The 24,311-nt window shown below is 42.2% G+C and overlaps 16 protein-coding genes across 16 annotated transcripts; 8 read left to right on the top strand and 8 right to left on the bottom strand.

Moving 5' to 3' along the window:
- Positions 1 to 172: 172 nt before the first annotated feature.
- KRI1 (Kri1p) lies at positions 173 to 1,861 on the top strand (the record flags this gene model as incomplete). Its single annotated transcript, XM_003678553.1, has 1 exon — positions 173 to 1,861. One exon carries the CDS (start codon positions 173 to 175, stop codon positions 1,859 to 1,861), a length of 1,689 nt encoding a protein of 562 aa, XP_003678601.1.
- Positions 1,862 to 2,001: 140 nt separating this feature from the next.
- On the bottom strand, positions 2,002 to 4,350 carry ALR1 (Mg(2+) transporter ALR1; the record flags this gene model as incomplete). Its single annotated transcript, XM_003678552.1, has 1 exon — positions 2,002 to 4,350. The coding sequence occupies one exon, from the start codon at positions 4,348 to 4,350 to the stop codon at positions 2,002 to 2,004; it is 2,349 nt and encodes a 782-aa protein (XP_003678600.1).
- Positions 4,351 to 4,812: 462 nt separating this feature from the next.
- STB1 (Stb1p) lies at positions 4,813 to 5,877 on the bottom strand (the record flags this gene model as incomplete). The annotated part of the gene is made up of 1 exon (XM_003678551.1): positions 4,813 to 5,877. The coding sequence occupies one exon, from the start codon at positions 5,875 to 5,877 to the stop codon at positions 4,813 to 4,815; it is 1,065 nt and encodes a 354-aa protein (XP_003678599.1).
- Positions 5,878 to 6,035: 158 nt separating this feature from the next.
- ZIM17 (Zim17p) lies at positions 6,036 to 6,581 on the top strand (the record flags this gene model as incomplete). Its single annotated transcript, XM_003678550.1, has 1 exon — positions 6,036 to 6,581. The coding sequence occupies one exon, from the start codon at positions 6,036 to 6,038 to the stop codon at positions 6,579 to 6,581; it is 546 nt and encodes a 181-aa protein (XP_003678598.1).
- A 227-nt stretch (positions 6,582 to 6,808) lies between these two features.
- On the top strand, positions 6,809 to 8,992 carry SKP2 (putative SCF ubiquitin ligase complex subunit SKP2; the record flags this gene model as incomplete). The annotated part of the gene is made up of 1 exon (XM_003678549.1): positions 6,809 to 8,992. One exon carries the CDS (start codon positions 6,809 to 6,811, stop codon positions 8,990 to 8,992), a length of 2,184 nt encoding a protein of 727 aa, XP_003678597.1.
- A 59-nt stretch (positions 8,993 to 9,051) lies between these two features.
- GAS4 (1,3-beta-glucanosyltransferase) lies at positions 9,052 to 10,512 on the bottom strand (the record flags this gene model as incomplete). Its single annotated transcript, XM_003678548.1, has 1 exon — positions 9,052 to 10,512. The coding sequence occupies one exon, from the start codon at positions 10,510 to 10,512 to the stop codon at positions 9,052 to 9,054; it is 1,461 nt and encodes a 486-aa protein (XP_003678596.1).
- Positions 10,513 to 10,716: 204 nt separating this feature from the next.
- Positions 10,717 to 11,641, bottom strand: RFA2 (Rfa2p; the record flags this gene model as incomplete). The annotated part of the gene is made up of 2 exons (XM_003678547.1): positions 10,717 to 11,561; positions 11,635 to 11,641. The coding sequence occupies 2 exons, from the start codon at positions 11,639 to 11,641 to the stop codon at positions 10,717 to 10,719; spliced, it is 852 nt and encodes a 283-aa protein (XP_003678595.1).
- Positions 11,642 to 11,843: 202 nt separating this feature from the next.
- EMW1 (tetratricopeptide repeat-containing protein EMW1) lies at positions 11,844 to 14,555 on the top strand (the record flags this gene model as incomplete). Its single annotated transcript, XM_003678546.1, has 1 exon — positions 11,844 to 14,555. One exon carries the CDS (start codon positions 11,844 to 11,846, stop codon positions 14,553 to 14,555), a length of 2,712 nt encoding a protein of 903 aa, XP_003678594.1.
- A 160-nt stretch (positions 14,556 to 14,715) lies between these two features.
- DAL82 (Dal82p) lies at positions 14,716 to 15,459 on the bottom strand (the record flags this gene model as incomplete). The annotated part of the gene is made up of 1 exon (XM_003678545.1): positions 14,716 to 15,459. One exon carries the CDS (start codon positions 15,457 to 15,459, stop codon positions 14,716 to 14,718), a length of 744 nt encoding a protein of 247 aa, XP_003678593.1.
- Positions 15,460 to 15,698: 239 nt separating this feature from the next.
- On the top strand, positions 15,699 to 16,670 carry ATP11 (Atp11p; the record flags this gene model as incomplete). The annotated part of the gene is made up of 1 exon (XM_003678544.1): positions 15,699 to 16,670. One exon carries the CDS (start codon positions 15,699 to 15,701, stop codon positions 16,668 to 16,670), a length of 972 nt encoding a protein of 323 aa, XP_003678592.1.
- Positions 16,671 to 16,815: 145 nt separating this feature from the next.
- On the top strand, positions 16,816 to 17,799 carry PHA2 (prephenate dehydratase PHA2; the record flags this gene model as incomplete). Its single annotated transcript, XM_003678543.1, has 1 exon — positions 16,816 to 17,799. One exon carries the CDS (start codon positions 16,816 to 16,818, stop codon positions 17,797 to 17,799), a length of 984 nt encoding a protein of 327 aa, XP_003678591.1.
- Positions 17,800 to 17,839: 40 nt separating this feature from the next.
- Positions 17,840 to 18,196, bottom strand: HRT1 (SCF ubiquitin ligase complex subunit HRT1; the record flags this gene model as incomplete). Its single annotated transcript, XM_003678542.1, has 1 exon — positions 17,840 to 18,196. One exon carries the CDS (start codon positions 18,194 to 18,196, stop codon positions 17,840 to 17,842), a length of 357 nt encoding a protein of 118 aa, XP_003678590.1.
- Positions 18,197 to 18,414: 218 nt separating this feature from the next.
- On the top strand, positions 18,415 to 19,044 carry MED7 (mediator complex subunit MED7; the record flags this gene model as incomplete). The annotated part of the gene is made up of 1 exon (XM_003678541.1): positions 18,415 to 19,044. The coding sequence occupies one exon, from the start codon at positions 18,415 to 18,417 to the stop codon at positions 19,042 to 19,044; it is 630 nt and encodes a 209-aa protein (XP_003678589.1).
- Positions 19,045 to 19,449: 405 nt separating this feature from the next.
- PFK27 (6-phosphofructo-2-kinase) lies at positions 19,450 to 20,718 on the top strand (the record flags this gene model as incomplete). Its single annotated transcript, XM_003678540.1, has 1 exon — positions 19,450 to 20,718. The coding sequence occupies one exon, from the start codon at positions 19,450 to 19,452 to the stop codon at positions 20,716 to 20,718; it is 1,269 nt and encodes a 422-aa protein (XP_003678588.1).
- Positions 20,719 to 20,872: 154 nt separating this feature from the next.
- On the bottom strand, positions 20,873 to 22,228 carry PFS2 (cleavage polyadenylation factor subunit PFS2; the record flags this gene model as incomplete). The annotated part of the gene is made up of 1 exon (XM_003678539.1): positions 20,873 to 22,228. One exon carries the CDS (start codon positions 22,226 to 22,228, stop codon positions 20,873 to 20,875), a length of 1,356 nt encoding a protein of 451 aa, XP_003678587.1.
- Positions 22,229 to 22,518: 290 nt separating this feature from the next.
- BSC6 (Bsc6p) lies at positions 22,519 to 23,931 on the bottom strand (the record flags this gene model as incomplete). The annotated part of the gene is made up of 1 exon (XM_003678538.1): positions 22,519 to 23,931. One exon carries the CDS (start codon positions 23,929 to 23,931, stop codon positions 22,519 to 22,521), a length of 1,413 nt encoding a protein of 470 aa, XP_003678586.1.
- Between the last annotated feature and the right edge of the window lie 380 nt (positions 23,932 to 24,311).

Below are 24,311 nucleotides of genomic sequence, written 5' to 3'. Positions count from 1 at the left end.
CTGTTGTTTATCCCTTTCTAGTTTGAATATAAAGGCACTGATTATTGGAAAAATTTTGACAAATAGTGAAAATTGAAAAAAAATCAAAGCTCATCGCATCTCATCGCATCTTATAATAAGGCTATAGAGGACCTATCTGCCCAATATCTATAAGTTTTAGAAACCATAGACTATGCCTAGAAAGAAATCCAACGCCAAGAAGGCAAGAGAATCTGGTAAGAAACTGGAACTTGAGAAAAGTGCTATCAAAAATAATCCAGAAGTAACCTCACCATCATTTGTGAAAGAGAATTCTGATGATGATGAATCTTCATCAAGTGAGGAAGAGGATGACTATGGTGAATTGATTACTGAAGAGGTCGAAGATGGTATTAATCGTGTTTTGTCTGCTATCAAGAATAATGAGAAGGATAAACTGTTGGATCCAAAAGTGAGGTTTTTCGAAGATCCTGAAAAGGCCGCAGAGAAGCTGGTCAAGGGCGAGAAGCACAAACCTGTGTACTTGAAAGATTACCATAGAATGAATATTCTTGCAGGTAACACTTTTGCAGACGATGAGGAAGCAACGGTTGATGGGGAACAGTCATATGCATCGCAACAACGAGAAGAAAGATCGCAATTGATTGATGAAATCAAGAACGCCTTCAGTGGGGATGAAAATGATGAAGAAGAGGATGAGAACGACGGCGACTTTCTGAAGAAGAAGGAACCTTCTAACAAGACAGCTACTCCAAGACTAAGATTACCAAATCCCAACCAGGATGAGGAGAAGTTTTTAGCGGAGTTCGTTAATAACCAGGCCTGGATTCCAAGAAAGGGCGATAAAGTAATCCCTCTCGATAACGATCCCAACATGGAAGAAGATGACGAGGAATTCGAGGACGCAGTGGAAAAATTCGAGAATGCTTACAATTTCCGTTACGAGGATCCTAATGCTGCAACTATTGTGTCATATGCCCGTACTCAGGCTACTTTAAGGCGTTCAGAGACTTCTTCTCGTAGAAGAAAGAGAGATGAGGAAAAGCAGGTGAAGGAAGTAGAGAAGACTGAGAAGGAAAAATCCATTCAAAAGAAGAAGAAGGAAAAGATTCATAAATTGACCGATGTCCTAGAACAACTAAAGAAAGAGTACGGTTCAGACATAAACCAAGACATGGTAAAGAAGATCACAGATACACTATTAAACAGCGATTTCAAAGAAAATGAGTGGGACACAGTAGTGAGTGAACTATTCAATGAAGAGTTCTATGGACAGAAGGGGAAGCCAACTTGGGATGAGGATGATGAAGTAATGGCCGATTTCTATAAGGAAAAGCAGGAGGCTGAAGGTGAAGAAGAATCGCATGAAGAAGAATCCGATGAACAAGAATCTTCAAAAAAATCTAGGAAGGAGAAGCTAAAGGACAAAAAGCTACAAAAGAAGGGCAAAAGAGAGTTGGAAGAAATAGTTGAAGATGCAGTGGAGCAAAACAAGATAAGTATAATTGAAGAAGTTGAAAAGGACAATGAGGAAAGAAAATCAAGAGCACGCACTAAGGATGAACAGCAGTTGAAGTTTAGGTACAGAGAGGTATCTCCCGAAAGTTATGGTTTGAGCACGAGAGAGATCTTTGCTGCCGACGATACGCAATTAAATCAGTTTATTGGTTTGAAGAAATTTGCACCATATAGAGCAAAAGAGCAGAGAATGAAAGATAAGAGAAAGGTCACCAAATCTAGAAGACTAAGAGACTGGAGGAAGGAGGTTTTCCATACTGAGAAGGGACTGGAGGCGGACAGTGATTTCGTTGAAGTTCCGGTAGAAGCTGAAACGAAGAAGAAAGCCTCTCACAAAAAGAAGAAGCACAAATCAACCGCATAGCATAGTGCAATATCAAGAAAGATCTATATTAGCTTTTGTATAAATAGGACAAACAAAAATGACTATGTTACACAGTTTTTTAGTAAACAGAGGAAACCCAGTTCTCTGGGACGCTCTTCAAGTCGGATCACCGTCGGTTATCAATCATAACGACTGTATTTGCTAGGGCAACTAGCCACCGACCTATTCGATGCAGGTAATGGGCCACTATGAGGATAACCTAAGAGCCTATTAGGGGGGTTGACAGCACCTTTATTCTGTTGATTACGGGCGCTCTTGGGAAGGAAACTGGAAATGACTGATTTACCTCCACTCTCAGCAGCTTCGTTCAAAGTCGTTGGCGGATCGATCCTCTTAATCCAGTAGGAGGCACCGAACCACGCTGAAAGGGCGAGTAGGATCATCACTCCAAGAATACCGTACCACCAAGCAGGATTTCCGGCCTCACCGGGCACTGTGACGTTCATACCGAACAAACCGGGAATTATATTCAACGGAACCAGCATTGTACCCAGCATGGTAACTTTACCCAACATTTCAGTAGCTTTGTTGTTAGAATTGAAGGATTCAACTTGCAATTGGGCCAAGTAATTCGTGTGTGACCTTGAGAAAATCTTCTCATAGGCAAGCAAGTTTTGAAACATGGTCAGTAAATGATCCTGGATATCACCAAGATAAAGAGCAATATCGCCTCTTGGCTGGGCAGTTTGTTGAAATTGTTGATGTTGCTTTGTAGTTGGAACAGCAAATCTTACTGCTTCATTGTCACCAGCTTGCAAATTGGCAATATTAACTTGAGAAGTCAATGCTGGTCCAATACCATTAGCCTCATCTTGGCATCTCTTTGCAAACATCTTAATAACATCGGCTTTACCACTTAGTAGCCTCATCAACGTCATGGTCTTCCTCCTACTTTCACCAATTCTTTGCAACATGTGAGAGAAATCCAGATCTCTCGCCATGAATACAGAATCCTCAATAGCATCGGCTTCGTATTCGAGGGATTGGATCACTGGAGCAAAACTATCTGTGATGTCATCAATTATGGCATAACAAATCCAGTCAGAACTCACGTTAACGTAGTCACGAAGTTGCCTCACACGCCTTCTGACGTTAGCAGCATGAGAGATGGGGGCAAAATGGAAAGTCAACACACCTGACCTGAACACAACAATATAAACGTTTATTGGTTCCAAGAAATCGGCTGACTCATGATCACTTTCAAAAGTATGGAAACAAACGAAGTAGTAAGACTTGAAAAGTTCAACCTTTTCACGAGTTTCTTGCATTCTGATATCTTCTGCAGTCAAAGGATGGATACCAAACGCCTTTGCAATACACCTCATCTCGTCATCAGTAGGACAAGAACAATCTAACCACCAAGTTGGTTCTCCATCTCTGAATAATTCATAGAAGTGCTGACCTGGCTTCACGAGAGAAGCTATATCAGTTGCGTGAACGGTTTCCTCCGACTCTGACGAGAAAAACGAAAATCTATCAGGGGCCAGAAAGTTTGGATCATAGTAGCCCGGTTGATTTGGAACCCCCGCTTGTTCTGGTGGTATATCCGATCTGTATGTTCCAGCATCTTCTTGGCTCTTGCTATACTTTTCTTCCGGTTCATCACCTTCAACTTTATTGTGACCAAATGAAACACCAAGTGCTTGATTGATATACGAATGCTTTGGTGAAGCCTCCACAGAGCTACTAGGCTGCTTTGGTGTGTATTTGAGAGCAGCAGAAGATACAGTTGTCGAAGTAGAGCTGGAGCTCCCGCCATTTTTGAATGTCGGACCATTTTCCTGGAAAGTCTGGTTCAAAGAATGCTGATTCATCATTGCTAAGTTTTGATTCTCTTCTGTTGATTGCTGAGCAAACTCTTCCAACTCGTCAAAGTCTATGCCATTGACCCTAGTGTGCAACTGAGGTTGCATAGGGAAGCAAACATCCTCCTCTGTCTCCTGAGACTCTCTAGAGGCCTTTGAATCATCACTATCAAATGAAGCTCTTCGTTGCTGTTGTTTCGGTGGTACATTTATGTGGGACAACGTCTTCGAGATATGCACCTTAGATGTGATCGAACCGGCAGATGCCATAGAGTTTGCCCTTGATCTTTGATCATAAGGACTTGCAGATACTGTACTCATGGCACGTCCCACTCCGACATTTCCCACTTTTGGCAAATGATGAGAGCTTTTCTTGCTGCTCCTCACGTTCTGAATATTCTCATTGATTGAATGGGCCCTTGAACCGCGCCTGGCTGGTGCCGGAGGCTCATCCTGATGAGACTTAGCAGGCCTCGCGCGAGAAGAACGGCCAGCAACTACAGCCGTGGGACTATTCTGAGCGATAAACGTAGACTCCGGATGTTGTCTATGGTCATATAAGCCATTATGGTCCTCAGTATTCATCGAAACCAGCGAACTGGCCAAAGAGGTAGTTGGAGACAGACCCGAATTGGAACTGTTTCTGGAATGTGCATCAGACATACTTAAAGTTTTCTATCCTTTCTCTGTCAACGTAAGAGTAACTAACCCGTCAACATCAGTAGACAAAAACCCACAATATTAAAGAGAATAATACAATAGTATATTTCTCACTTCTTAGTCCTTGAAAGAACAATAACTTTTTGAGTTTCTCCTTAAGATCTTATCAGATTAAATCGTCCGCGAATATTAATCTTGGATGCTCCTCTTTATTCCCAAGCAACACACTATTCCATAACTTTCGATAAGTCTTACAGTAACCAACAAAGTGCTATCTGGACCAGTTATGAGTACCTCATCTCATCGTAAAGTTGGTCGAACTTGCTGCCAAAAGGCGTTCCATTCGGTGAAAATTTGACCAGCTTCGTAACACGTGCGCCACGGCCATCTGGAGCTTCAACGAGCTTTGAAACGCCAAGAACTGTCCACCAGATCGTCTTTTTTGGTCAATTGGTGTCTAGTTGGCTAGCCCCTGTTGTTACGTAGATCTTGCGCGGTTGCTGGCCTGCTTGTAGCAGTGCTTGGGACTCTGGGGGAGGGACTAAAAAGGGCATGAACATAATCTCCCATGTTGAAATTCGGAGTTCTCAGTAGATGGGATGAGCGTAGTTCTCTTGATGGTGTAGTTGGGATGTGTGTTGGTTCAGGAACACCCATGTGTCTTCTTTTTGATGGCGAGGGCGAATGTGTAGAGCTTGAGTAGATTGATGGTGGCTCAATGAGAACTTCCGATGAGTTGTGGTTGTTGTAGTTGTGATTGATTACATGAGAGGGAACTTTGAAAGTGCTTTGCGGGGAAGACATGCTTGGTTTCATATGCGAGAAGCGAATGGCGTCTTCAGAGTCTTGTTGACCGCCGTTATGCGACATGTAGGCCATTGGAGTGGATGGCATTCTTGTTTGGCGGTTGCTGTTCGTAGTAGAAGTGTAAGGACTTGCCGCTAGGAACATCAGTAGATCTGCACCTACTTCGTTTTCGCCGTGATCACCCTTCTTGCCGTTTACACTTCTCTGGGGGGTCGATACTATCGGTTGTGTGACTTGGCCATCGGAAGAGGTTGATATTACCAGCGGTAATGCATTTCTGTTGCGGCTTCTGGTACGTCCTGGAGTAGAGGGCATCGCTTGACCGTCTCTGGAAGAATTTAAGTCGCGCATACATGATGAAGAGGATGTAGGTGGTGCTGGTGGAGGTGTACCAAGCTTTTTGAGATCCTTAACGGGTGATGTAGCTCCACTACTCGCGTTTTCTGCCTCATCTTCCCCCAACCTACCTTTAATCCATTCTTTCTTCACTGGTGAAACTCTGGCGATCGCCTCTGTTATTTCATGGTCGCTACTATCCACAACTCTCTTTCTGCGATTCTTGACTGGTGAAGCCTCTCTGGAGGTCGGTACTTTACTCAGTTTCATCTTCAACTGTCGCGTCATTTGGGCTAGCTCTGCTCGTTTCAAGATCCGGTTTGTAATCTCTTGTTCTTTCTCAGGTGACAATTGCCCTTCTCCATTCTTCCCACATTCATTAGCCATCGTCATAGCCACTTTCAATGGTACTTTTGATTAACAGTGTCTTTACGTGTTCGCCTTTTAAGATATACATTTTTTATATAAACTTAGATCATCTAGCTTCACTACCACGGATGAATAACACGCTCTAAAGAGGCTCTAAAGTATTGAATAAAGTCACAATGATACCACGTTTGTTTACTAGACACTATGCCAACTCGCTGAGAAGAGTTATTTGCGGCAACGTAAGAAGATCTACATCGTTGACTCCACTGTTGCAGAGACATTCTTTTACTTCATCGTCGATCAGATTAAACCAAGATGGTGCCAATGATGGATCTCGCAAATTGGGTTCCTTCAAAGTCGATAAGCCAATGCTCATGATAGCTTTCACCTGTAAGAAGTGCAACACGAGGTCTTCACACACAATGTCCAAGCAGGCTTATACAGGTGGCACTGTTCTGATAACGTGCCCTTCATGTAAGAACAGGCATCTGATAGCTGACCATTTAAAGATATTCCGTGATGATCACGTCACGATTGAAGATATACTCAAGGCAAAGGGCGAGTCTGTATCCTCCACAACAGACGATTTGGCCTTTGAAGACATACCAAAGGAACTCAGGAATGTTATAGGCCATCATGCCAAGGACGCCCCAGAAAACTTGAGAGGAAAGCTCGATAACGAGACTGTTCATACTCTCCCAGGTTCGAGCAAGAACGATTGAATACCTGTCCTCTACTTAACATATATGTATATATCCGCATCTGATTAATATACATTTCAGTAAGCAAATCAAATCGAATGCTCTATTATTCTTTTCGACTTTTCATCATGACTGAGTCATATGGCCGTTTAATGGAAAATTGGAAGACTCTTTAATTAGTTGAAGGTAATACAACAAAGGATTGAAAAGGACAGAAGGCTCACCAATACTGATGGAAAGTGACTGAAATGAAACGGCTGCAACTCTTTGGTAATTCGAAATACTTCTCAATTAGCTCAAAGGAAGAGAAACCGCCTAGGGAATCTTCCCCTGCAAGAACGAGATCTCCAAAACCACGTCAGTCGACCCCAAAAAGCACAGCTGAATTATCTTTGTTAAGTCTCCCACCCAAGGTACTAGCTGCGATTCTCGAACAACTGGATGTCAACACCCTTCTTTCATTATGTCAAGTGAATTCCGCATTGTATAAACTTACATCTGATCAGTTCCTGTACAGGAACATAACGTTGGATAATAAACTTTCTCTACTGAAATTTAATGCTTTAATACACTCTGAGTTCCATACATCCAACGCGCTGAATGAGAGGCATGGTAGCCGTCGTGCTTCACAAAATGCGAGGTTCTTGGTGAGGTCCATCAAATTTATAAATCCTCAATGTCAGGATTCGTTACTCAAATATAGCAAGTTTCACAATAAGGTAGATCAGCAATCAATCATAGGCGGAGCCTATCACTATGAGAGTGCGCTCTCTGCATCTAATCAATCAAGGTCACACTCAAAGGATCGAAGGTCAAGGAGCTCTTCACGACGCTCTTCTGATAAATTGGATCATGCGGCAGCTGAGTGGTACAAGAGTATATGCAAATTGGAAGGTACTTATAGCCAGTACACCTATATCGAATTGCTCCTTGATATCGTGGATTATCTACCTAATCTGACACATATAATCCTTGATGAAGTGCAACCGGGCTTCAAGATTCCCTTGTGGTACTCAGTTATGAACGACGGATCGAGGGATTTCTTTAAGAAGATTATAAACGGTCAGCAATCGATGAATAGGAACGATTTGAGAACTTTCGAACTCTCAGAGAGCTTTGCCTCGGACTATGAGAGAAGGTTTCACGCTTTGCCGCGAGTACCAACTCTAGAGATAAGAGCGGCTCTAGATAAAAGGAATAAGCATCAAGTTCACTTGAGGCCAAACTTATTGTGCTGTTTTGGAATTATAAATGAATTGATCTTGCAAAATGTTATCATAGACACTGAATCTCTCGATACTCCGTGGGAGTTTATGCCATTCCATTTAAAGACAGACTTGCCGGGCTTCTACGATGTTCACTCGACAACTCGTAAGCTAACACTAAAATCCTGCCACATTCTACCGGGCAGTGGGATTTTGAAATTATTTCATCAATACTTCAAATGCGTTAAAGAATTGCAGCTCTTACAAATCACAAGTAAATTCGATATGCTGCTTTGCAGTTGTTTTACTTCACTGACACACCTAACAATTGATTGTAATAGTAAGTGCTTTGTTGATGAGGCAATAGTAAGTGATGATTACTACTATAAGAAGCAGGATATTTCTGCGGAGTATAATGAGGACAGTGACGGCGACCTAGCGTCAGTTACAGAGACTTTACTTGATCCGCCAGTTGATAACAGTTTATTAGCCCCACCACCAACGTCTCCAGTGGTACTTTCCATCGACAGAAACTATCTTACGAGGGCGACGGTCCAGAGCCAACTTGGGAATAGGAAAATGGCCATTATCACAAATTCACAAAGTGATTTTTTCAAGTTTTTACGTGTTCCCGCATTCCATGTCTTTTACCATTATTACAAGAAATTGTGGGATAGGCTGCCTCGCAAAAATATCAACATCAGCATAGTTAACATTCCATTTACCAATGTCTTTCCAATGTCGCCTCAGCTATTTTGTGACAGATTGTTAAGGCCCTTGGCTGACGATCAGCAGACATTAATACCCCTTCGAACGTCGCGCGCCAATGGTACAGATCAAGACCGACAGTACTACTGGAATGATGCTGTCAAGAATTGCTTGCGTGACTCCATTCAAGTCTCCTTTGGTGGTGGCACTGCTGGCCCCACAATGATAGACACACTAAGTGAGATTTCATCAGATATTCTGAATAATCATGAAAACTTTAAGATGTTCCAGGACATACCTAATCTTAACTCATGGTTCTTTCTTAAATCTCTTTCAGAGTTCAAATCTGTCAGGATACATATGTTGAAGCGGTGGCTCTTTTGCACTCCCAGAACCAGATATGATTGGGAAATACTGTTGAAGCCAGTACTCAATGTTAACGTACCAATTGAAGTACGAGATAAAGATGGATATGTTCTCTATTCCTACGGGTCGAGAATGACAGATGTAAAAGGTTAAGCTGGTAGTTTAAGTAATTTTAGTTTTTTCTCTTAACGCTGAATTTCAGCTTTGGCTAACTAAACTAAAAAATGATAGAGCATATGCGCTAAAACTATAGGCATGATTTTAAAAGGAACGGATAAACTTTTGACTGCATGATTCTTGCTACCTCTTGAACCAACTCCGGTCGTCCCTCCATTGGGGTTCTCACTAGTGCCTCTCGATCTTTCGGAGGCAGTCATGTGGTTGACCTTTCTAATACTCTTTGAACCCTTCCATTCGTCACCGTTAGCGTTTAATATTTCAAATTTTGTAGTCAAGTCGTCGTCGTTCAAGTCAACATAGTTTCCATGATCCACTGTCACACCTTTCTTGATGAGATTGTCGGCAAGACCACTGGCAACTTTTCCGTCAATCTTCAAATTCTCGTAACTCTTCTGACAGATTGCCACGTTTCTTTGCGATTCGTCTAGTTTAGTCAGTGTATTGTCAGCAGTAATGGCTTGTTCCAAATCACTCTTAGAGGGCATCTTGGTGGTATTATAATGATTTTTTAGTGTAGTAAAGTCGTCCAGCAGCCGCACGTTACCATCAGAGTCCAAATCGACAAGCCCATAATTGTTAGGGCCTTGTGTAAATTCATATAGCAGACCTCCGCTGAAGATACCGCACATATCCTTCGAGTAAAGGGCTTTAATTTCATCGAATTGCCTGGGTAGAACTTCATTGCAGCCAAACTCAGAGAAAAACACTGGTTTGGTAAAATTCTTGTAAGCTTCAACAAGCTCATCGTAACCCGAGGATTCCATTGTTTGGACTCCACACCATTGGTACGAATTGACACCATAAAAGTCGACACTGATGTCGTCATCGGGATCTTCACAGCACTCTAGATAGTAAGATAGAGGAACTCGGTAGAAAAGATCGTCTGCTGCTGAATAACCAACTGGTATTATCCGTGGAGAGTTTTTCTTGATGTATTTTTTCATATCCTTGACAACTGCCTTGATATAAGGCGGCGAATGCTTAGCCGACTGCTCATCATTTACAATCTCATTACCAGCAAAAAATCCCAATGTATTGTCGTAATGTGAGAACTGTTCAACGACCTTGAGTACGTGCTCCAGATAGATTTCATTATAAGTGGTCCATGGTTGATATCTATTTAAATGCTGATTTTCCATGGGTGAGTTCACATCTAGGATCAAATATATTCCCGCTGTCGCCAGTATCGTCATACATTTATCATGATTCAAGTCTGGATTGACGGAATAAATCCGAACAGTATTAATCCCTAGTTCTTGAAACAACACAATATCACGAGCACACGCTTCTGGGTCAGACAAAGGGTCTTTCTTCTCACTGACATCGGAAGAGCCACCGGGTTGGTAATCAACACCTCTAATGTAAAATGGTTCGCCGGTTCTAGAATTAAAAAATTGTTTGCCCTTTACCTCAATATGGTCGACGTCACCTCGAGCGAACTGGGCCAAACCTAAGATTAGGAATAAAACTGACAACGTCATCTGTCTGATCATTTATTCAGTGCACTGAGACTAATTTTAAGAAAGTATAGTAGTCAATATCAGCCTCAAATAACTATTTTTATTTTATTATTTCATTTTATTATTTTATTTTATAATTTTGTGTCATTTCAATGGTTTAACGCGCCACAAGAAGCTGTAAATTGCATAATATTTATGCTTGAAATATACAGAAAACTTCCACAAAGATAAGCAATTTTAAGACGTCAACGCGAAGAATTTGCTGTCATTGATGGTAGGATAGATAAAGCCTTGTTCAGTCAAAGTTGTGCAACAATCTCTGACGGTCGTCTCATCGAGGTTCAGCGATTGAGCGATTAGTTGCACTTGAACAGCAAAATTATTTGGATCTTTGCCCGCACACTGTTCTCTACAGAACGCCAATACTCTTTGTAGTGGGTTGCCCGTATCGTGGGAATCTGATTCTCTAACGAATAGTGAAGGTCCGTTGTTACTGGTAGTAGCCTGCTCGTCTGCATTAGCCTTTGAAGGTGAAAACTTACCGTTAGAAATTGTAAACCATTTGATGACTTCCAAATGATGCGTTATTACCTCGTTGAAGGACTCAATATTTTTGATCAAAGCGTATTGTACATGTTGTTTCCCACCAAACTCCTTCAATGCACCGAAAACTTTTACGTAGGTCCCGATATGGTACTGTTGCGCAACTTGAGAACTATAATTCTTCTTGAGATTTTCGTCCTGGCTCGCAGCGACGTCGTTTGGATCTGCACTCCATTTCTTGACATCAATCTGGCCGGTCCCATCTTCTATAGTCAATCTAACATTAGAAGTCTCATCAACAATATTCCTTACGACACCGACGAACGAAACGTGGAATAATTCCTGTTGATCTATCACAAATGGTCCATCCTGCACCTGTTGTTGTGACTGCAAAATCTGCTTAATAGTAACGGGAGTCAGTGTCGTGAAACGTCCCTGTGCCCCACCCGATTCGCTAGAATTGGGTCTCTGATCAGTTGTCTCGAATCCACCCCCATCACCTCCTCCAACGGACGAATATTCGTTATATGGTTGATAAGCTAATCCAAAAAATTCACCGTTAGTAAAACCGATCTTGCCAAATATAATGGTGGTAACGATAGATGCACATACTAGCCATGATTAGTTTAGTTCCCTACTCGAATCTCTGGCAAAATGTGTGAAATATTAGTAAACCCTTCATTTACGCGGTTCCTTGACGCGTCCGCGTTAGAGGTGATCTGAAAAATTTTAAGTTAAACTCATCGCTTAAGATCAACTCGATGAGCTCAAAGGAGGCTAATCTGAGGCCACTAGGGACTGTCTGGTAGGTAATCACAAGTATGGAAGTGCTGTTACACAGTTATCTGCTTATAGGGGCGGACCCCGCGGTTCTCAATGGCAAAGTTTTTGAGGAATACGATTCAAGGGAACTGGCTTTTGCACATAATATTTTGACAGGACACCCATATAAAGTGGTAGAGAGCCTTTTGGGATCTCTTGAAGTTTCTCCAACGATGAACGATGACTTGACAGAGGAGCGATTGCTTCATTCTCTCAGGGACTTTCTATCTAGCCATTTTAATAGTCGGTTTGGCTTGCTGTTCGCCATTGCTTTATTACAGACTTTCATTCAGAACAATTTCACTGGACCTTTGGCACCTATCGATTTGAACAAGCTTCTTTTTAAAGATCAAATTTTGTCCAAAGATCTGGGGAAATTAGCAATTTCGTTGTTGAACGCGGGAGGCCAACCAGCTTATGATCTTACGGAGAACCCTCTCTACTTAATACTTCCGTTGTTACTGCTTGAACTTCTAACAAAGCAGCAGAGTTGTTTTGCCGTTGACTCTGACACAGAATTCGAAGTTCCCGAGGTCTCGGCGACTTCCACGCCAGGCTTGCTAGCTATCTCGCATTGGTGGAGAGCAAGAGCTCTGTTGGCTCAAGTTTCACTTTTACATGAACCGGCTGGGAGTCAACCAGCCGTTGCGTCCTCGATATTGAGTTCGATTGATCTCGCCCAAGCGGTGACAAAAGATCTCCCACAGGAGACTTCGCAGGATTTGAAAGCTAGTCTCTACACAATTTTCTACTTGGAGAATGTTAAATGCTCTTTAGCTATCAACACCGAGCACTTATGCCTACCTTCCTTAATTAAAGCAAAGAAATTGACGAATTTCAGTCTCATCATGACTGGTGCTCGTGCCAAGAGAACCAAGTTTCAACAGAAAGCGCATGCTGGATTGGTCATCTTAGCACAATCGTCGTCAAACTTAGATGCCAGCAAAGATTTAAAGGACTCCGCAAATCCCGATTACATTGCATTAGAGTCTGAAATCTTATTGGAAAAACCTCACTTCGAAGATATCGCTGCAGAACCACTAGATGAGCAGATTGTGAAGAAGCAAAAAGTGGTTGATGGCACTGGTGTGGAAGAGGATAGAATTCTTCCAGTCGCCATAAGACAGGAAAATATCCCAACCGAACTTAAAGATCTGGATCCCAACAATCAACCACAGCTTTCGGGATATGATAATGTCCAATTATTACTGCGGTTATATGTTATTAGACAAACTTCTCCAGCAAAAGACCCTCTTGTTGAAGAAGAGTTAGCTGCGATCATTTCAAGAGTGATATATCAACAAGGGTCGAAGGATTGGACAATTTTCTCAAGGGCACTATGGGAAAGATCCATCGGGGAGACGACTAAGGCAAAAACCATTGAACGTGGTTTGCTTCAAATGCAATCACTAGTGGAAGAGTTAGGAATCAAGCTTCAGACAAGACTAATACCGAATGCGCCGAACGATGAACAATCTACAAGATTAAGGTATATTCATCAATTACCGTTTATTCCCCACTGGGATTTAGAAGCCACTCTGGCTGAAAAATACATGTCTCTTGGTGTTCTAAAATCAGCTGTGGAAATTTATGAGAGGCTCCATATGGCTTGTGAAGCTGCCCTCTGTTACGCAGCGGTCGGCGAAGAGAAAATTGCTGAAGAGATAATTCTCCAGAGGATTGCTAATAATCCAAAGGATGCCAGAGCATATTCTATTCTTGGAGATATAAGACAAGATCCTCAACTGTGGAAAAAGAGTTGGGAAATTGGTAAGTATGTTAATGCCAAAAATTCACTGGGAAGATACTTTTACAATCCGCCTCCCTCATCTGGTTTAACAAGAGACTATGCTGCAGCTCTAACACATCTGAACGACTCCTTGAGGCAGTATCCATTGAGCTTCGAAACCTGGTACTTTTACGGATGCGTTGGTCTCGAATGTGGTAAATTCGAATTAGCCGCCGAAGCCTTTTCCAGATGCGTGGCCTTGGATTCAACGCATGCTATGGCATGGTCTAATTTGAGTGCCGCCTTCGTCGAGCAAAACAAGTTGAAAGAAGCTCTAAGTTGTTTGAAAAGAGCCGTGGCATCGGATTCTCAAAGTAATTGGAGGATATGGGAAAATTATATGCTTGTCGCAGCCAAAATGAATGAGTGGAGCGATGTTTTACTAGCTTGCAGGCATTTGGTCAACATAAAGAGGGACAAGGCTGGAGAGGGCTCAATTGATCTTCCTGTTGTCGAAAAGCTAGTGGAGCTATTAGTTCGTACTGACTACCCTGCAGACAACGATCAGAAGCTTACTCATTTCCAGAGATCTTGCATTGAGTTTGTCTGTGATATTCTTCCCTCAGTTATAACTACTAGTTCAAGATGTTGGAGACTGGTCGCTAAAGTTGAACTTTGGAGAAAGAGGCCATGGTCAGCATTAGAATGCCACGAAAAGGCATACAGAGCCGTGTCACATAATCCTGACATCGAAATAGATGAGAAGGTATGGAACGCAACAGTAGATGCCTGCGAAGACCTGGTAGCAGCATATGAATCTCTAGGTGAGCTTGAGGGTAGACATGGACCAGGGTCTCTAGTATGCAAAGATTGGAAATACAAGTCGAGAGCAACAATTAAAGCTCTCATGAGCAAAGGTAAAGGAAGATGGGATGATTCAGACGGCTGGGAAAGGCTAGTCGCAGTAAGAAATCAAATCTGATAGAATGTATAAGTATGTACAATATTTGATCAATGTGGAATGCTAAAGTCGTTCAGTCGTTATATGATCCCCAGTTTAGGAAAGGCCAGGGTCAAGCCAAGCACCAGAGCCTTCGCCATTAACACAGTATTACAGGCTGGCAGAGAGCCCATATCTTGTTTCAAGTCCCTGGGCGTGCAACATCGTCCAGTTGATGATTGCGAGACTTCTGGGCTTGACGGAAACCGACCGTTATGCTATCCAATGGAGGCGGCTGCGTTGGGTCGTCATCTTCTTCTTCCATAGCCGGGCTTCCATTCTGATTCTGGTGTACCCTCGATATCGAAGACTTATTAGATAGTGGAGAGGAGCCATCGTAATCTCTCGCCATCGGGTGATCGTATGTAGGCAAAGTTGCAAGACTGGCAGGATCAAGACCCTGACCAAATCCAACGACTATGCTATCCAAAGGTGGAGGTTGCAGACCATCATTTCTTTGAGTTGTATTAATTTGAGGAGCAATAATCTCAACTTCATCCGCCAGTAGAGTAGAACTTTTATGATCTATATTGAAGTCGGGCCGGAGTGAGGATTCGGCTGAAGCCATTTTTTTAACATGATTCTTCTTAACTTTGGAACGTTTCGACTTCCCTTCACCTGTCTCATCAGCTAGCTTTTTCAGCAATTCAAAGTTCTCAAGATCAATATTCCCACGGTGACTATCTTTGCACAGTTGTTTCATTTTCTCAAATTTAACCCTCAGTGTTCGGGCCTGCCGATACAAACTATCAGTCAATCCATTGTACTCATTCAACACCCTTGACCACGCATCTTGCCGATAAGCATAGGGCTTCAAATGTGGCTTAAACTTGTCCATCAATTGTAAAAGTACGCAATCATCTGCGCTCAGTGACTTCTCCGCCATCTTAGGCACTTTGTCACCTCAAAACAGCGGATCGAGTTCTCAGAAGTGCTATAACTACAGCGCCTAGAGGCTCGATGACTAGCTGTTATCTCAATCATTGAGATAGAAGCTATTACCCTGGTAACTTGCATTGAAATAGTGAAAAAAATACTTTCAAGAGCACATTATATAAAGAGAACAACTAATCATCTTAGGACTACTCGTTGCCATTGGAACCTCTAGTCGCTATTTTATGTTGCATGTCCTACTTAGTGAGACAAATTCCAAAACGATTGAGCACTCCGCTGACTCAGGCTAGATTGGCATCTTTAGTATCACAGAATACTTTTCAACGCTTATCGAAAAACTCATTCAATCACTACTCTACTGATCCTGTGGAGACTAAATACCACGAAAAATTGCTGAAGAAAGCCAAAGAAGAAGGTTTTAATTCCGTAGACCAATTTTTACTAAGTTCCAAGACAGAGCTCGAAGCTAAGAAGAAAGAGTTTAATAAGATTGATCCTTTGAAAGAACTTGAGGATTACGAACAACGTATGAAAATGTCTGCAAATAACGCAGGAATGACTAAGTCGAAGGGACCCATTGATGCAAGTCAGCCGAAGATCCCTTTTAAGACGCTGGACTCTTTTTTGGACGTCGAGAAGATCAAAGAGCTTTCGAAGCAGGAAGTAGAGTTTCTTTGGAGAGCCAAGTGGATGAGTAAGGATGATGCGTTGTGTGCTGTAGTTCCTGTTGATATCTTCGAAAAGATGATAGTAAATGCAAAGAGTAATCCGATCTTTGTTCTTCCCTTACCCAGACAGAGTCAAGATGATGGAAAGGATGCAAAGGAAAATCAAAGTGTTGAACTACATTATATTCAGTGGCAGTTTGTCGGACCTAACACAGTCCACTGCATAATGACCTCTTTAGCGGAGTTCAAATTGCACAACGAATATTCCAAACCACATACTATCTTCCAATTCCATTCCGAAATGGCTGCTGACAAGAAGATAATTTTGATGAATGGTCAAGTGGAGCCAGATACGAACATTTCCCTACAAGATGCGCAGCTTCTGCTGCTCAATGTTCAGAGATTCTGGGGTGCTATGGGTGAAGAAACGCCTGTCGCTCAACAAAGAGTTAAACTGCTCCGCGATTTTACCAAGGGCTCCCCAGATTTTAGTGTCGATGCTCTGATATCCTTGGCTCAATCTATGGAAAACTAATTGACTAAAGACGTCAAATCTTTGTAAATATCATATAGTAATTTATATATCCAGATCAAATCAATCGACAAAATTGACAGTCATCTCGCTGACAAACCGACATAAGGCCTATAGACAACTGGCTGCAGGGAACGGATTGTCACTGATGGAGCAATCAAAGCCTGATCAGTCAGTCAGAGTGGCGTTTTTAGGACCTGAGGGTACCTATACGCATCAGGCTGCCTTGCAAGAGTTCGGTTCTCAACCGCAGGCGCATTTCGTTTCCACCAATTCGATACCTCAATGTTTCCAACAATTAGAGAACGACCACACTATTGACTACTCTGTAGTTCCATTAGAGAATTCGACCAATGGCCAAGTCGTGTTCACTTATGATTTGTTGCGAGACAGGATGATGGCAGGCTTGAATGACAGCACTGACAACAATCGAGTGATCCCAACCATAGAAGTTGTCGGAGAGCAATACGTTTCAATTGCACATTGTTTGATATCACCAAATGACATCAAGCTAGATGCTTTGCCTATATACAAGAAGATAAGAATTCACTCACATCCGCAAGTCTGGGGACAAGTTAGTGGTTACCTCGAACAGTTAAAAAAGAAGTGCCCCAATACCTTTGTAGAAAGGATTGATACAGCCTCCACGTCTGAAGCTGTAAGTAAAGCCCAACTGAGCCCCAAAGAAGACTCTGTCTTAAACCTGGCCATAGCGAGTGAGACCGCAGCCAAACTCAATAAGGCATACATCATTGATCGCGAGATCAATGACATACTGGGAAACACAACGAGGTTTCTCATTTTTAAGAGACGAAGTCACACTGACACAACACAGCCTGCGAATTCGAAGAGAGTGGCTTTGATGACCTTTGCAGTCAAACAGGATGACCCCGGCGCCCTTGTCGAGGTGCTAACGGTTCTCAAAAACCATTCTGTTAACATGTGCTCAATCAACTCTCGTCCGCTTAACAGCGCTCTACTTGGAAGGAAGTGGCAGTACCTCTTCTTCATAGAATACTACAAAACTAAGCCAAAAACCAATGAGGAAGCATTTTATAGTGACATGTCAAACTCATGCTCTTCATGGTGCCTATGGGGAACCTTTGTCCGTAATGAACGCTACTATAATTGATCTGTAAATTGTAACATAACATACCTCCATATATAGGCGACTATCGTCCACACCGTGCCAGATGCCAGGGTTGGTTATCTAGAGGACATGCATCTCTAGTCTTGATCCACTTGTTGATACAATGCAGATGGAAGGCATGGTTACAAGTACCCCATGCCGCTACACACTCATTATCTGTATCAGTCATAGCCAGAGGTTGGCATTCGATGCAAGGTTCCATGATATGGTTCCTGCAAATTGCGCAGTTATCAACAGCAATATCCCACGACCAGAATGCTACAGCTGTCCATTTCTTGATCTCGAATCTCTTGGGTTTTGTCTTTGAAGTCTGAGTGCTCTCGGAAACCGGCTGATCCACACCTTCAGAGTCCACATCCATCTTCTCAGCTTCACTCATCTTGAACCGTTCAAATCAAGCTCCTAATACCCCCTTAAATATTTATAATCAGCTTTTATACGCTGACTTCAGCTAGAATATACCTTGCTAGTTCCAAGATGCGCGAAGCGCATCTTTTCACATAATAGAAAACAGGTCTTCAACTGTAAATTATGAACCGATGATCAGTAAAACAGACATTTAAATAGCCATTGGCTGGATTCGATTACCCTTAAGAGATGTCAACCGCAGATACAAATGAAATAAGCGCTCTTTACCCCCCTCCTCCGCCCTATATCAAGTTCTTCACGCAGGAGAACCTGGACAAGCTACCCGAGTACATCAAGAACAAAAAAGATGCTAAAAGTGACGCTGAAGAAGACGAGGAGAAGCCTCAATGCCCATTGGACTTTCTAATCCCTCCTCCATTACCCAAGAGCTCTCAATACAGGGCATTCGGAAGCGTGTGGCAACTCAAAGATCAATTGCCGGACCTAGAGACCATGGGGCTTACACAACTGTACAAGAAGGCCGGCGATGCGGACACCAACGACTATCAAAACAAAATCAAGGAACTGCACAAGCTACTTAAGTCTTTACTCCTCAATTACCTTGAGCTTGTCGGTATCCTAAGCGTCGACCCGACGCTTTACGAACAAAAGGTGGACCACATTAGAACCATCTTGGTGAATATTCATCATTTGCTCAACGAATATAGACCACACCAAACGCGAGAGTCACTCATCATGCTCCTGGAGGAACAACTCGCCTACAAACGCAAGGAAATATGGGACATCGATCAAGTATGCGATCAGATCCGCGACAAGCTCGCTCACATCGACATTGACATCGATAACGGCTCAGCCTAAGCTGTTACGGAGTCTCTTAGTCTGCAAGTACCTCAGCCTGGCCATGGGTCAGTGCCAAATTACGTATTGGCTCCTCGGAACAACTTACCAGATTCGGAAAAATATTTTTCCGAAGCGGAAAAATTTCGCGATAATTTTTTGAGACGGCGAAACCCTCCATAGTTAAAGAAAGGCATGCGACATCTCCCTATCGTTTAGTACCTTTCGAGTGTGTTGTTGATCAATTTTATTACTATTTGGTGAGCGATTGTAATTTTTTATCGCTTCTTTCTTTTTGTCCTGTTGGTCCCACTTTCCAGGGAAGTTAATTAAATTATAAAGCTCGACGGCTTTGAACCAAGAATATCGGTAGTGGTCAGGCCGAGCATCTATTCAGCGGTACGCTTTCACTTGTGAATCTACAAGATGAGCTCTTCGAGTTTCGTTTCGCGTAATGGCTCGCTGAAATCAAATCCTACTTCTACCAATTCGCTGTTCTCGCTTGGAAAGAAGAGTTATTCGAATTTACTATTGAACAAATCGAGTTATTATTACCAGAATGATGAGATAAGTGAGGAACAAGAAGACGTACTGCCATTGCCGCACGGTCTCATACTGAACAACATAGCCACAGAGGGTTTTCCAGACCTGACTAGAGTCGATTCACAGTCACCTTTGAGTTTTGATCCGCCACGTGACTTTCGTCGAAGGTCCATCACTAATACTAATGGTGGTGCAAAGGGTTCCAAATTTGTCTTTATTCTAGTGGGTCTTCCTGCTGTTGGGAAATCAACTATTTCTGCACAACTTATCCGTTTCTTGCAAAGCAATCCGGCTACTCATTCACTGCGTTGTTCTGTGTTCAATGCTGGGAAAGTGAGAAGAAAGATGAGTTTCAAGAATCTGGGGAAACTGTCCATGGAATTGGCCAATAACTCGTCGGATGATTTATTTAATCCAAAGAATACGGAAAAGAAGGAGAAATACGCTAGGATCACATTGGACAAATTATTGCAAGAGCTGGACTCGGATGTTTGTGATGTAGGAATTTTCGATGCCACGAACTCCAGGGTGCAAAGAAGACAGTTCGTTTTCGAAGAGTTATGCGCCTATAACGAGAACCCAGAATCCAACTTCCATGTAACTCCAATAGTACTTCAAATCACGTGCGATGACCAGAGCTTTATCAGGTATAACGTTCACAAGAAGTCATTTAATGAGGACTACTTTGATAAACCATATGAATTTGCTGTTCGTGATTTTGCCAGAAGGCTGAAAAATTACTATTCACAGTTTACACCTTTCTCTACCGAAGAATTCAATTCAATTGTGAAATTGATTAATGACCGAGGCTTGGGCCATGGGGTCTTTGCATACAATATTGTTAACACCGGGTTGGTAACATCCCAACATATGAACAACAACTACTTTCCGCTCAAATGCGCGAAGGAAGTGATACAAATGGTTAACCTAATGGAAAATTTTGTGGAACATTACACCAGAATGTTCGGCTACACTTACATTGAACGTGTTAAAGAGTTCTTCAATGAAGAGATGAAAACTGCTGAACAGCGCCCCACTCCTGGGGGTTTGAGCTACATATCTACGTTAAGCTCTATCTTGAATGAGGAGTATTTTAGCAATTTGCAGGCACTACTGGCTAAAAACCTGGAGGACTCTTGCATTAGTTGTTAGTGGTCATGGGACACTTTAATGAAGTTACGAAATGTTGCTCACACAGTGAAGTAACATCGATTTTTTAAGACATCCATTGGATGCAAAGGATGATAGATTTTGTTATAGATATTATATGGTAATTAATTACCTAAGTTTTTTTATTAATTTCAGTCTATATACTTAATCCTGGTAGACTTGTCGACTTTGAAGGGGCATAATCCAAACCAGGTAGAGATGAAGTATTACTCGATGATGACAATGGCGGTATGCTATATCCATCGGTACCGTTAGTGGAAGGAGGTGCTGCTCCATTTTCTGTCTTTTCCCTGACAGCGTTAATACCGTTATTGATCCCAAAAAACCAGGCATTGACTTTCTTGTTGTTGTATGTAGGGTCATCAAATGCGTTTGGATCCGAAGGTCTAGCTCTTGTCCAAAAACGGATAGTCCTGTCCTTCGATGCACTCGCCAGTATATGGCCTACCGGGTTATATGACAACGATGTTATGCATTTATCATGAGCGTAGGGAATGGTGTGCACCGGTTTCTTCAAATCTTGCACAACATCAAAATCTTTCAATGACCCATCGTAGCATGCAACTGTCAGCATCGATTCGTTGATTGGGTTCCATAGTAGAGTCATATAGTCGACTTCATCTCTAACGACCATCAGTTCCTTCAAACTATGTCTGATATCAAATACTCGACACGATTTATCCTTAGAGATTGCAGCTAGTAAATTTCCCCCAGTTGGCTGAAACCTTGTCTTGAGCACTGTATGTTTGAATTTCAAAATTGTGGAAATACATTGTCCTACCCTGGGATCCCAAAGTTTTACTAGATTATCCTTGGATGCTGATGCTATTAAACCCATTTCTGGGTGCCAATCACAACTCTTCACATCCCAATGATGCCCAGATAGAACTCTTTCCTGTTGACCGTTGCTAAAATTCCAGATTTTTAGAATGTTATCATCTGAACATGTAACAAATTTTGAATCATTACCACTGAATGCAACATCTCGTATGCATTCGGTATGTGCCCTATCAAGTTCCTTCACCATGTTAAAATTTGGTTGCCATATCTTTATTGTACCATCGGAATCACCACTGACCATCCAATCGCCGGCGTGAGAGTATTCCATCGTAGTCACTGCAGAGTCATGAGCCTGCATGATGCTCTCGAAGTTAAAAGAAGAACCATTCCAAAGTGAGAACTCTCCGCTATACGTGGCAACAACTAGCCTTCTTCCCTCAGGTGTCCATTTGATGGCTGGGATAACATGCTTGACTTTGTTTGAACTCAAATGAGTAAACTTGTTTGTAAAATTGATGACCCTATCTCTCGAGCGGTAAGCACACGGTGGCATGATGTCGGTTGTATACGAGTTTTCTGGTTCGATGATCGGTAGCTCTAAGCCGTGCCTTCTATAGTAGTACAATTTCTCGAATGGAGAGCTCATATCCACGGTTCGACGTTGCGTTAGGTATCGTTTCTGGGATTGGTCTTGTACATTGCTGTCATTCATAGTCTGAGGGTTGCAATTGGGTAGTTTTACTGCTCTTTACGCAGTCTTTGTTCAATAATGATTTCCAATTCGCTACTTTAAACACAGTGCGCGGGATGTCCAAAATGAAGAATAGAGTATCAATAACCATTAGCTACATTATATGCTCTATAAAAAGTCTCTTGTCGTCTCAAAAGGTACATTGACTTCAGAACCAAAATATCGAAAGTGGCAGTCCTTTAGGCGCCGGAAGACCACGCTTCCTTAAGCTATAATGAATTTCGTAATATGTATCTATATCTTGTTCACCTTTAGACAGCGAGGTACCTTGGGTACATGAGCCAAACCACAGTGAATGCAGCCACAAGCATCCAACACATAAGAGGGAACCATTTCATCCCAGTTATATGGAGAGCAATCCCGACAAGATAGGGCAATGCAGCATTCCCTGCACCTCCGATGGCAACTGCCAGGCCAACTCCAGAGACATGCAGTTTCCTTGGCAATACTTGCAGGGCGACAATGCTGGCATTTGGGAATAGTGGGCCAATAAATACTCCACAAAAGAATAGTACAAAGAAAAGTATCCCGATGTACCACTGAGAGTCTGTATTGATGAAGCCAACAAGGGTAAATATAGTGTAGAAGAACACACAACAAAGCCCGTAGACATGACTGGCGCGGTATTCGCTTGGAAAGACTCTTTTTGTGACAAATCCCAATAGGAACCGGCCGACTGTGAGACCCACCCAGAACGCGGAAGTGACATAGGACATCGATATAGTGTCATCCGATTTGGTCGCCAAGAGATAAGAAAACATCCAAGAGCCTGTAGTAATCTCTGCGCCCAAGTAGACGAACAGGTACAGCGCATATAATAGAACCGCAGGGTTTTTGAGCAGGGCTAAAATCCCACTGCTATCATTTTCTTCATCTTCCTCTGTAGAATCATCTTCGGCTTTGTGTGCTGTACAAATGTAGTCATATTTTGTAGCAGTCTCAAACCTGCAAGCCGCGAGTATGATTAATAGTCCCAGTAATGAAACTACCAAAGGAATGTAAAAAAAGTCAGACCAGCGACCATATTTGTTAAAATAAGAGACAATGGGCGGTGTTATCATGGAGGAAGCTCCGTATAAACCGTGTGTAACTCCCATCCATTCGTTTTTATGAGTCTCTAAATTCCCAATCATAACATTAGCAGTAGAGTCAGCTATGCCGATACTAAATCCAATTGGCAAGTAGCAAATGGTGTAAACAAAAAAAGACGATGGTTGTAAAGCCAGTATAGAGAAAAATATCACGCTAGATCCAGCTGATATAATCATCGCTCCTCGCATACCCCATTTCTTGTGCAGTTTTTCATTAAGCACAGATGCTAACATATAACCAAGCACCTGGGTCAGAAAAATATTTGAAACCACAACTTTTGAGATTCCATACCGTTCCGTTAATGTGGGGATAAGGGTACCAGTTGTTTGATCGTTCAAACCGAACATTATAAACATTGCTAAATTCGCAGCAATCTGCCATCTTACAATTCCCACTGTCTGATAGTTCAAAGGATAAACCTTGATCTTCTCACCCTTCCATTCAACATCCTTCATCAAACTCCCGCCATTAAACTCAACACCGGAGTCCACACTAAAGCCCTCCTCCTGCTCAAGCAGGTTCACCATTTCAATAGGCGTATCATCCTTCCCCTCACTCTGATATGATGGCATACCAATTAGCTATTAAATAGTCTTTATGGTCCTTAGAGTATACATCCTATTATGAAGCTTGCTCATTAACCCCCAGATATATAAGATCTAAGCTTTGTATCGCTCGACCTTCAAAAAAATGTGTCAAAACAAGAAACGATCAAGTGTCAGCGCCAAGAAAAGTGATGAACAGACGGTTGCACTATGATAGACTTCTTTACAATACACTGATGGAGTGCGAATAATCCAATAAACTGTGAGAAAGTTTCACTTTTTTGTAATTATTGTAATTATTCTTAAAATCTAAATAGTTATGATCACATATGAAATCGAGAAATTAATGATCTATCGAGCATTCTGAGGTTTCGGAATCTTTCGGTAAAGTCACTAAATTGAAGTCC

Source organism: Torulaspora delbrueckii, chromosome 1 (genome assembly GCF_000243375.1).
Source record: "Torulaspora delbrueckii CBS 1146 chromosome 1, complete genome".
Lineage (NCBI taxonomy): Eukaryota > Fungi > Ascomycota > Saccharomycetes > Saccharomycetales > Saccharomycetaceae > Torulaspora > Torulaspora delbrueckii.
Note: the sequence above shows the minus strand (reverse complement) of the source record. Positions and strands in the feature narration are given on the sequence as shown.